The sequence below is a fragment of the Mixophyes fleayi genome, chromosome 5 (genome assembly GCF_038048845.1).
Source record: "Mixophyes fleayi isolate aMixFle1 chromosome 5, aMixFle1.hap1, whole genome shotgun sequence".
Lineage (NCBI taxonomy): Eukaryota > Metazoa > Chordata > Amphibia > Anura > Limnodynastidae > Mixophyes > Mixophyes fleayi.
This window is the reverse complement of record NC_134406.1, coordinates 102,032,219-102,044,450: the sequence shown is the minus strand read 5'-3', so window position 1 is coordinate 102,044,450 and position 12,232 is coordinate 102,032,219. Positions and strand designations below refer to the sequence as shown.

Sequence of the window (12,232 nt, the reverse complement as noted above, 5' to 3'; positions counted from 1 at the left end):
CGGGATATTGCCGGGAGTTAGAGGGGGGCAGAGCCTCCCCCGGAATCAAAATCCTGGGTAGACCGCGTTCATACTGAACACGGGTCTGCCCGGGGTCTCCATGATTGGCTCCTCTTGTGATTTTTTTTGTTTGTTTGTTTTTTTTAACATTAAATTGTGTCTGGTGAGACCCGGGTTGAAAAACCCGGGTCGCACCATTCATAGTGCAGGTTTCCCGGGGCAGACCCGGAAATTACCCCACCAAAAGACCCGGGAATTAGATCTGGGACCATTCATACTACACCACGACCCGGGTCATCTTGCCCTGGCAAAAACCTAGGTTTTTGGTGCAGTATGTATGGGGTATCATTTAAATAATATATGTTTATAGAGCTAAATTAAGCGCTTGATACTTTCATGTTTGCTGGTCTATTTAATGGTGCATGTAAAAAAAACTTAAAAGTATAGTCTGGCTGCTGAGTGTTAACTACCATTAGAGTCAATGCAGGATATTTCATTTTATCTTCACCGTGCAGGCAGGTCTAATTCATATAAATTCATGCAAATAAGCAAATAAGTATGGATCCATGTGCAAAATAACTTAGGTCATTTTGTTTTCAAAAATAATGGAGTATAATTTCAATGTACTATCCCGATTTATAACCCACCTTCCAAACATCCTCTGTATGGGGCAGATTCAATTAATAAAAAAATCTGCGCTTGGTGCCTCTGGAATGGCCGCGAGACACCTTGAGCTGAAGTAAAACTGATTTTTGCTCACACCCCATAGAGGTGAGAGCAAAAAACTGCATTACTTTTTATAATAATATCTTAGGAACATTGCAGACAACTGAATTTGCCCTATAAGTCCCTTAAAACCACACCAGCCACTCATTGCTCCCTAAAGGTTTATTTTTCTAACTGGACACTGCTTGGTTTAACCTAATTTATTATGTCATTTTTCTTCATAAAATTTTAAAGACATCAATAACAATTGTTTAACCTAATTTATGGCTTACTTGATAAGAGTGAGGGGACATCAGGACGGTCTTTATTATATGTGGCACTTTTGATTGTTTAAAGCTTTATTTTAAGTAGGGTAAAGTGAACACATAAATATTCTTCTCTGCACAGAATGAGTACCATTCAACATATAGGACTAGACTGATCTTCAATAGTCTCACTGCATGATCATAAATCTTTTTCCAATTGCTTCATAAAAATAAGCACACTTGTGCGCCTATCCCATACTTTGCACGGAACAACCTTCCTCCTTCCAACTCCACCCCACATTTGCTACTCAGCAAACGCTGCCATCTATGCACTCGGGAGGCCCATGAGGAAAAGAGCAGGTCTTGTAACTGAGCTTACTACAAAGCACCTTTATGTCCATAGGTATTCTTAAAATTGCACATTACTTACTGTAAAAAAGAAAGTAGGGCTTGAAGACACCAGAAGCAGCAGTCTTTTATGGTGCAAACTGGTTTTCTTAGCGGGAATAGTACTGGAATTAGTTTTTTATGTAGTCCTGTTAATTGAGTGTTGAAAGAGAATAGAAGATGTAGTCTTTAGATAGACTAACGAATAATAATTTAATGGGGAAGGTAAGAGAACACAGCCTACTCGGTGCCACCAGTAGTCAAGGGCTTCAGGTTACACTGCAGTACTGTTATTTAGTATATGGGAATGAGTTCCAGAGGGAGGTTTAAAAGAGTTGCTCACCTTTACTTGCCTTTAATTTGTTTGTACATGCCATTTGCTTTGCCTTTCTGGTTTCCTACTGTGCTTTTTATTAGTAAGGAGTTTATATGATCAAGGCAGCTGTCTATTTCTGTTGATGTTTTGTGCTTTGTAATTGACCTGACCTTATGTAGGCAGTCTGAAAGTGGAATATCTTGCGGTTTTTCTATTCCTGTTGTAAATGTAGAATTGAGTAAGTAGTATAACTGCCAACTGATCCTGAATCTAAAATATTCTTTAAACCCTGTTTATGATCTTATTCTGGAGAGAAGATATAGATATCTACCTAATTATTCTATGGGGCATATTCAATTGTCCGCGGGATTGCCGAAAATCCCGCGGTCTGCTCAGGATTACCATTATTACGGTAATCCTGCGCGGGAAAAAACGTTAATACGGTAATTTACTCGCTGGATTTCAGCTCGCAGATCCCTGAAATCCAGCGAGTAAATTACCATATTAACGGTAATAGTTTTTCCGCGTTCGAACCCGCGGACAATTGAATACCCCCCTATATCTCTCTCTCTCTATTCTATAATATGTTATCCCTATTCTATAATATGTTTATATATATATATATATATATATATATATATATATATATATATAAAAATAAAACATATCTCCTCTATCAATATAAATACATATAGATAGATCTCCAAACAAGACAGGTGTGCCATAATTATGTATGTCAACTTAAAGGCTGCAGAGTTGTTTTTCAATAAATGATTGCCTATAATGTGCATTATAAAATGCACAAAGCAGAAGTGGGTCAGAATGAAATCAGGCTTTGACCATAGTAATATATTTCCTGGTCACTGTTGCTAGCCAATAATAATGGACATGGTTAGTTAAGTTCTCAATGGAATTACATGCCTACATCAAGAACAAGCATTGGTTTTAGAAATACATGTTTTCGAGATTAATTTCACAATTGAAGGTAACGGTCTGCCTGGAATTCACTGAGGGACATGAAAACTAGTGTTAATGCAAAATACTGTAATGTCCAAACAACCAATCAATTTCTAACTGAAATTAGATATGATGGATTGCCACTATTGACATTTATATATACACTATATGGACAAAAGTATTCAGACACTTGACTATTACACCAACAGGGCCTGTAATGACACTGTATTCAAATACATATACTTTAGTATGCAGTTGGTCCCCCTTTTGCAGCGATAACAGCTTCCACTCTTCTTGGAAGGCTTTCCACATGATGCTGGGAGTGTTTCTGTGGGAATTTGTGCCCATGCATTCTGTAAAGCATTTAGGAGGTCGGACACTGATGTTAAACGAGAAGGCCTGGCTTGCAATCTCCGTTCTAATTCATCCCAAAGGTGTTCGATGGAGTGGAGGTCAGGGCTCTGTGCGGGCCAGTCAAGTTCTTCCACATTAAACCATTTCTTTGCAGTCCTTGCTTTGTGCACTTTGCGCCTTCCCCAAACTGTTGCCACAAAGTTAGAAGCATATTACTGTCCAAAATAACTTGGTATGCTGAAGCAATAAGATTGCCCTTCACTGGAGATAAGGGGCCTACCCTGAAAAACAGCCCCATACCATTATCCCTCCTCCACCAAACTTGACAGTTGGCATAATGCAGTCAGGCAGGTAAAGTTCTCCCAGCATCTGCCAAACCCAGACTTGCCCATCTGACTGCCAAACATAGACGCTTTATTCGTCACCCCACAGAACACGTTTCCACTGCCGGTGTGCTTTACACCACTCCATCCGGTGCTTGGCATTTGTCTTGGTGATGTGAGGCTTGCATACAGTTGCTCTACCATGGAAACCCATTCCATTAAGCTCCCGCCACCCAGTTTTTGTACTTACATTAATGCCAGTGGAAGCTCGGAATTCTTCAGCTATGGAAACAGCAGAGCGTTGGTGACTTTTACGCACCATGCACCTTAACAGTCGTTGACCCTGCTCTGTGATTTTACATGGTCTTCCGCTTCATGGCAGAGTTGCTGTTTTTCCTAAACACTTCCACTTTCTAATAATATCCTTACAGTTGACTGAGGAATATCCAGCAGGGAAGAAATTTTATGAACCACCTTGTTGCAAAGGTGGCATCCTATCACAGTTCCACGCTTGAAGTCACTGAACTCTTCAGAATAACCCCTTTTATTAAAAATTGGAGTTGCTTCACTTTAGAAACATATAATTTGACGGTAGATAAGAACCACTTGGCCCATCTATTCTGTCAAATTTTTAACCTATGGTAACCTCAAACCCTATTGAACCTTAGTTCTTTGTAAAGATATCCTTATAGCTATCCCCAAGCATGTTTAAATTGCTCTACTGTATTAGCCACTATCACATCTGATGGGAGGCTATTCCACTTATCCACTACCCTTTCTGTGAAGTAGTTTTTCCTCAAATTTCCCCATAATCTACTACTCCCTGTTTCAGTGCATGTCCTTGTGTTCTAATATTTCTCCTCTCTGAATACTGTTTCCCTCCTGTACCTTGTTAAAACCACTAGTATATTTGAAAGTTTCTATTATGTCCTCCTGTTCCCGTCTGTGCGCCAAACTATACATATTAAGATCTTTAAATTCACTTTGGCAAGATATTTTTTTCATGCAGTGTTCCTTTACAGACATGTGCAGATATATGTATTGGACATAAAAATAATTTAATACTCAAACGGCAAGAAGCTAAATGAAAAGAATACTATTTGTGGTATATAACAAAAAAAGTCAAATCAGTATTAAATCCAACCTCTCTTGCTATATGACTCAGGGCTTCATCTTCAGCAGAGAATCTGTCTTTAATTTGTGTACGTTTCCTTCCAGATCCAGGAGTCCCCATTTTTTAAATCCTATTGAAATTATCTGATCCCTCTTGCCAAAATCACAGCAGCCAGCCTGCAATAAAAACAAAAACAGATTACAAATTTGCAAATAACATAATGATAGAGTATTATAAATAAAGCTATATTAAATGTAGAATTATGGCACTGAACGCAGCACAAATATTACTATATGTTGTCTAAAATTATAGCATTCTGTTTAAACATGAAATTCCAAAAGCTGTGTAAGCAGTGCATCCAAAACAATACTGTGTGTGCCTAATATTCATGGGTATTTTCTATAATTCATTGCTACAGGAAATAATTGTGACAGACATGAAGGTTATAAAGCTAATTTAAAATGTTTTTACAAGATGTTGTCCAATAAAGATATTAATCCATCCAATTGCCTTTTCTAACTAAACACAGCCTCATGGAAACAAATACATTTAGGAACAGTTTTAGGCAAAGCTCTATGGACAAATAATCACTTGACTTGTGGAGCACTGAGAATCTAAAACTATTTCAAAGCCCTTTGAGTCAATGTTTTGCCCAATGGGCAGACAAAACATGATACAGGTATGTGCACATTTGTCCCTAGGGTATTTTCTTACTACATTCCTTAAGTAAATATACCTCTAGAGGGGTGAGCAAAGCATTGACTCAAAAAGTTGTCGTGCAAATAATGTACCCAGAAATGAATGCTCCACGTATGGAGTGGCTACTTTCCATTGATAGATCAAATCAATCATATTTGCACACATGGATGATGGGGGGAAAAAAAAAGTGCTTTTACCCCGACTTTCAAATTCAGGCTTAAGAAACAAGTATGAAGCAGTATTTCCTTCCCTTCCTGCAAATAAGTCAAATACTAAAAAAAACAGTCTGATATAGATTTATAAGCCCAAAAAGCAAAGGGCAGCATGTTAGATATTCCTCCTGAAACTAGCAATGACATCATTGGTCATTAAATACAGTCTACACAGCGCATTTATTTTGCCTAAGTGATTACAAACCTATTACTAAGATCTATGCAACTGTGTACTACATCACCCTTATACTCCCATGTTAGTGGGAAGGCAGATGTAATCTTTAAACTCCACCCAAACAAATATTAAGTAAAGATATAATAGAGAGAATTTAGATTATTTATAAAGGTTATACATTTTCTTTAAAAAAAAACCTGGTGTTTCTAAATTTCTTTGAATTTACAATTTTTTGCAAAACTTCACTAAAAAGTTAGCTACTTATTGCAATTAGCTGGGGTTGGACAAATCCAAGGAGCCAGATGGCAAATAGACCTAAGAATTAGTACTGGCATCTAACTTTGACATAAAAAGGAATAGCTTACAAAATAACTCACATCTGTCCTGGCTCCTTAAAAGATCTTGCTGCGTCCTAGATTTACTAGCTCCAAATTACAGTGTGCACCCCTGCCATTAGCACAATCGAGAGACCATGAATATGGATTTCCACTTGTAACAGGTTAAATTGAGGAGCTCCAATGCTAAAATTAACATGTTTAAAGTTATGCAGAAGTCAAATATAGCCAGCTTGTCAGTAATATACCAGGGAAAGGCAGTACTAGAGATATACTGGGAATGCAGGAAAATGCCTCAAAATGTTATGCAAGTAGTGTGATGATGTTAGGAAATTGTATAAAATCTAAAATATTTTAGGGAGGAATTGTAAGAAAAAGAAGTTGAGAAGTGCATTATTAACTTACAGTATACTTTGTTATCTGTACTAATGGGTAGAGGGATAAGGAAGTTAATATGAGTATGGGCATTTTTAAAGTATATTGGTGAAAGCTTACCAACTGAGTATTCACTGAAATGCATTGAATGATTTTGTTTTACAAAATCAAGGAAACAAGTATTTTTGTACTTCCATATCTGCCAAAAATGTGTTGAGAGGCAGCAGCTCAGTCTGTGATATATCATTAATAACTGGCTATAAGATCACATAATTTAAAATATCAATTTAAGATTTAGACACACTTTGTAGTCTAAAACAAAAACAGGTGGAGCTGCCATGGTGTAGAAACTTCACTTTATTTATTTTGATAAATACCTCTTAATAAAGGTAAGCAGACAGTTTTTTTTTTAATAAACTAAAATGTGAGCTTTCTACAATATGGTAGCTCTCCCTGTTTTTATTTTTTCTTTCCTGTGGAGTTCAGGCTATTTAAAAGGGAGTTTAACGACAAAATATCAGTATTCTCCCCTCACCTATTTCCTGGATGCACCACCTGGCTGTTTTTACTTGCCATCCGGCTCTTGGAGCCCAACAGAGTCCTATTACCACAGGCACTATGTGAGCACTACAGCCAGCAGTGTGAATTAGACCACTGACCACCAGTCCTGGCAGGTGTGGGCAATGACCTCCAAAATGTTTCAATATTATTGCAAAGTTTTACAAGTGACCCCACCAGGCTACTTCTTAATGTCACCTGGCTGGCAACATTTTCTGGAGTGAAGACTGAATATATACATCTTGGTGAATAACAACAGTGAATAGTTGAGTGCAAAAATTAATAGCTGCAAAACCATGCAATATAAGAACCTTTTTATTGGACTGTGATTCTATGGAATCTTTACACATTACTTTGATGATTAGCACACTGTATTTCTATATAAATATTACCACTAAAAAAAAATCACAACGTTTTAGATATATGATCATCACTTTATGAGACAAATGAACTTTGTGAAACATTACACAAGTGTCACAAATATAACAGGATTAGTACATAGCAGTGAGTGAGATAACACTACTCAAAGGTGCAAATGTGTACAAAGACCAAAGTAACTATATATTTGCTTTCATTATCTAATTTGCACAAGATCGATAAAAGGCAACTGCTTACTGACATGCAGATGTGCACCACTGGCTAATGTTAGTAAATAATATTTTAGTCATAAAGTTTTAATTTCCATTTGCATGTGTATACATATTACACATACATGCTCTCAAATTTCAACTTACATCTACACTATCACTGTACAAAACAAATATGATGCATGCAAATATGTGAAAAATATATGTGCTTTAAAAAGGCCAGGGCAACAAATTGTAACATCCTGAAATTAAACAAATGCTGAAGAATGTATAAATTGGGGACATTAACAGTACTTGTCCTACAGTGGTTGCTAGACTGCAAACTCCTATACCCTAAACCAATTTTGTATATACAAGCCACAATGGAGGGCATTTATGAAAACTTACCCTGTATGGATGTCTGAATAGTAATACCATATTTATTTTGTTCTGCATACTGAATGTAATTCTCAGTATGTGCTCTTATTCTATATGTAAGAACAACTGCATAGTACAACTTATTTTGTTTTTTATATCGGATGAAATTCAATACCTATTTTTTTTTTTATTTCATCCACAGTGAATTTATTATGCTCATGACTATATATGCTATTTTAAATGTTGTAGTGTCCTATTACCCTGTCAGATGCACATGACCAAGAGACTGCATGCAAATGTTATCAACTATGTCCACAACGATGTGCACATATAAATCTGCTTTCTTGTCTACAATTTTGAATGAGTGTAAATTAAACTAAGGTACAGAATCTTTGTTATAAATTATTTATACGTGCAGAATTGTAAGTTTTTAGCCTAGTGTGAGTATTTGGTGGAATATACTGTGTTGGTAAAGCAACAGAACACCCTCCTGCCCTGGTTATACTAAGCCATACCCCAGTAAGTGTCACTCAAACCATTGCTTGGGTTGGTAAAGGCATTGCATATGATACAGAAGTAACCCATATAAAACTGTAACAGACATAGGACAGTTCTGTGGAACAGTAAAGTGGTTATCACTGCCATTGTGTTTTCAGTGCGTCTGTAAAACACCAAATGCATTGTGAATAAAAGTAGTTCATGTGTGCTGCACTATTCCAAATAGAAAGCAGTAGCATTCATAAAAGCGATATAGCACCCATGTTGACAAACAGAAGTTGGTAGAACTGTTGTGTGACAGAAGGAGAGCATTTCCTCCTAATTTCCGTGTGTCAACGCTGTGCTCGGCTAGTATTTCTAAACTTGGATCATTATTTTTGTACTTTTTGGGTATAGATTAGATACTTCAGAACTGGTAATTGGACAGCACTGATGTAGGGAACAATAAACATCACTTTGCATTTAAAAGTCTTAGATAATTTTTCTCAGCTTGTATAGTTTGCCATTTTCATCTCACACTTGTTGCACTGTACTTTAATGCTACATTGCCATAGATTGTAAGCGCTCACAAGTATTGTGCTCTCTATACTTGTCCTCTGTTGACCTATTTCATGTTCCTGTTATGATTTACACAGATTTTTTATTTTATCCCTGTATTAACTATGATTGGTATTCACATTCTTGTACTTATTATTATGCTTAATTGTGCTCATCCATGACCTTGTGTTTATTATTATTATTACCCTAGCTACATCCATATTTTATTTACTGCATTCTTGTACCCTTGGCTGTATGGTGCTGCAGGATCTGTGTAATGATGATGGCAGTGTATCTAACACTGGAATTGCATCACCAAAGTTATCCCAACTTTGTGCAGTTTCCAAATAATCTGCTACTAATGTAGAAAAATGAAAATCACATTTAGGAACTATAAAACTAGGTGTGACCTTTTTCAACTCCTTATTAAGGACAAAAAAATAGAAATAACAATAATAATATAAAATACCTTTAACTGAGACTTTGGTTTCTGTTGCCCGACTTTGTATGAGTGGCATACTAGAGGGTGGGAAGATGCTTAATAGCCTTGTGCTACACTGGGGGAATGATAGCACAGTGTGTCACAGTACTACTGAGATTTACAGTGCAGTGGGTCACAGAATTATATTGGGACATGACAGCCCAGTGTGTCAAAATATTACAATACAAAGTGATAGGCTTGTGACTCACACTGCTATATTTGGGGTCATAGTCCAGTGTATACAATACTATACTAGAGATGATGGTCTTGTATCTCACAATACTAGACTGGGTGAGTGTCACAGTGCTATATACTTGGACATGGCAGTACTATGCTAGTAGTGTGACAGTGAGTTCTCATGTGTTTGTTGTGTAATAGCCCACATTCTGCCCTATACTGTGTGACATGGATAAAGCGGAGTACAGCAGCAAGCACTGCCGATAGGCTGTCAGAGACACTCCATTGTGCTTCCTTGTCTATCCACAAAATATGCTATTTACAGAGCAGCGTATAAGTATGTTATCCGGCTCCATGTCCTAGAGGTGCTGGTTTCAACAGCAACATAATCTCCCGGCACATGTAAGAGATACAAAGTGACAGACCTACCTCTGTACCCCTCAGTGTCACCCCGGTGCCACTTCTCTCTCGAGGTTTCTCGTTCAACGTCCGGCCGGTGACGTGCCCGACGCATGCGCATCCCGACGGCCACAGCCTGCCGTACCGTGACGTCAGAGCAGGGCGATGGGGGTGGCCGGGCGAGACTTGTCACACGCTGACCAATAGCGAGTAAGAGGCTGGGTCATCGCTCAGCGCAGCCGTAGCTCTCGCTGCCTAGCGTCCCGTGAGTCCTGGAGTATGAGTTGGTGTTACTGACAATGGTGAAGTTATTTATGGGTCACTTTAACTATAACATAATGTGAGTCTGTACAATGACCATCATCAGCTATTTATATAGCGCCACTATTTCCGCAGCATGATGTCAGGAATTAGAAGTGGTTTGGAGAGACATTTGAGAACTTTTGCTACAGTGATATATTCTTCTTAGTGTGGCCAACGCTTATGGTTTACCTTTAGTTCACCACTGATTACTGTCCAGTTTGTGGTAGTAGCAGCCCATGGAGTTTTCAGACTATTTGGTTGACACTTTCATGTCGTGTGTCAGTTCTCTGCTAGACATTGTCCAGTGTTACAATTAATTGTATTCTGTCCTGAAACCTTCATGCCCTGTTGTAAATGAAAATTGATTTTGCAGTGTGAATGCAAGGGGGTGGTAGAGTGGGTGCTAATTTTCATGTACCATACACGTGTTCCTATTTTCCTGGGACAGTCCCATTTTTTCCAGCAGAACTGTCTAACTTGCAGTGCATATTTCCCCAAAATTCAAGTTATTGCAGCACATAAAATAACTAGATCAGGTGAATTTTGAATTTTACTTCAGCTTACAGTGGAGGCGCTAGTTAGTTTTAGTCTGAACAGAGGGCACAACATGCATGGGGCATGTTTGCATTCATCACATATATATATATATATATATATATATATATATATATATATATATATTTATTGTATTGAACATAGAGAACTTACAGTTATTTATAAGGGTTAACCCATCACATAATTGTGGGCAGGGCCGGACTGGGACTAAAAATCAGGCCTGGCATTTAAAGTACACAGGTCCACCTTACGTCTAGTAGGAAAGAACCCGTGTGCTGCTGCGCAGCCATCCCCCCAGGCACATTATGACACCCCCAGCCCACTGTATTTATCTATGCTTCTGGTGCTGCTAACATCCATCAGGGTGGGAAATTTCTGTAGAGTGAGCAGGGAAGCTCTTAGTCTCACAAGATTACCAAATCTTGTGAGACTTGGAGCTCCTCGGCTTGCTCTGCAGGCTGTGTCCTATCCAGGGTCTAGGAGCAGCTATCCGCTTCCTCCTGCTAACCAGAGCTGGATTATCGCTCGGGGAGCACGGGGTATTTAAGACAGGGGGACCCTATTATGTAACATGTTTATCATTTTAGAAAAATACACAGGCAATACTGTGTGCACTACTGTTAGTTGCACGCAGCTCTGCCTTCACAAGCAGTACAGTGTGAAGTGGGACATACCTCCCAACAGGGCCGTCTTTCCCATTGGGCACAATGGGCAGGTGCCCAGGGGCCCTGCAGCCCAGGGGGCCCGTCAGAGGCAGCTCAAAAAAAAAAACCTGAAAAAAAAAAGAAGAAAATGCTTACCTTGCGGCCAGCTGGCGATCCGGCTCCCTCCCTGGTCTCCTTCTCCGTGCGGCGCTTGCAGTGCATGTCAGGCGTGACGTCATCACGCCCGCCCGGCATCCATTGCGGAGCACGACGGAGGTGCCTTGCTTTGCCCGGGGGCCCAAAATGTTGTTAAGAGGGCCCTGCCTCCAAACTGTCCTTGTAGTCGGACCACATCTCACTAAACGAGACAGTCACCTAAATTCGGGACTTCCCCACCAGATTCAGGACAGTTGGCAGACAGTCCTGCTCTCTCCTACCTGTTCTTGTCACTTTCACCACCTGTGGCTGCTGGTGTCTTTAGTTGCTGCTTGTCTAGATCCTCAAATGGAAAAAAAAATGGGTACATGTAATTTAGAACACTCCAACCAGCCCTGGTGTTTAATCAATGCAACCCATGTTTTATAATTAGGCCTCCCTCCAACCTAAACATTAAAATACTAGTATTCACTTTTTTTTCTTTTTTTTTAAATCAGGTGAAATTTTATTTCTTTTTTTTATCTTTTCTTTACACTTTTAACATCAAAATAGGCCCATAACAATAGGCTAAATCAACAACTATAACCCACACAGTGATACAGGTAGTGTCAAGTATTCATACATAATAAGATAAAAAAAAAATGGATTGACATCCAGATTTTCAAACCAAGGTATGGACATCTTCCAAAATTTTCAGGGTACAATGAAATAATAACACAATTTTAATAATACAAAGAATAATCGTTGACCTTAATAACAGAG

At 38.6% G+C, this 12,232-nt stretch overlaps 1 protein-coding gene across 11 annotated transcripts in view; it reads right to left on the bottom strand.

The window, feature by feature from the left end:
• Nucleotides 1-9,958, bottom strand: part of LRRFIP2 (LRR binding FLII interacting protein 2) — a 57,156-nt gene extending 47,198 nt beyond the window's left edge. For 2 of the 11 annotated variants that reach the window (XM_075212615.1, XM_075212617.1), the window contains exons 1-2: nt 9,843-9,957; nt 4,453-4,598 (exon numbers count right to left, since the gene is read on the bottom strand). In XM_075212615.1, coding sequence (XP_075068716.1) covers nt 4,453-4,542 — 90 coding nt within the window. In that variant the 5' untranslated portion in view covers nt 4,543-4,598; nt 9,843-9,957. Of the gene's footprint in view, nt 1-4,452; nt 4,599-9,842 lie in introns of all 11 variants that reach the window. The other 9 variants (XM_075212621.1, XM_075212620.1, XM_075212622.1 and 6 more) reach the window with 6 other exon arrangements.
• Nucleotides 9,959-12,232: the final 2,274 nt, after the last annotated feature.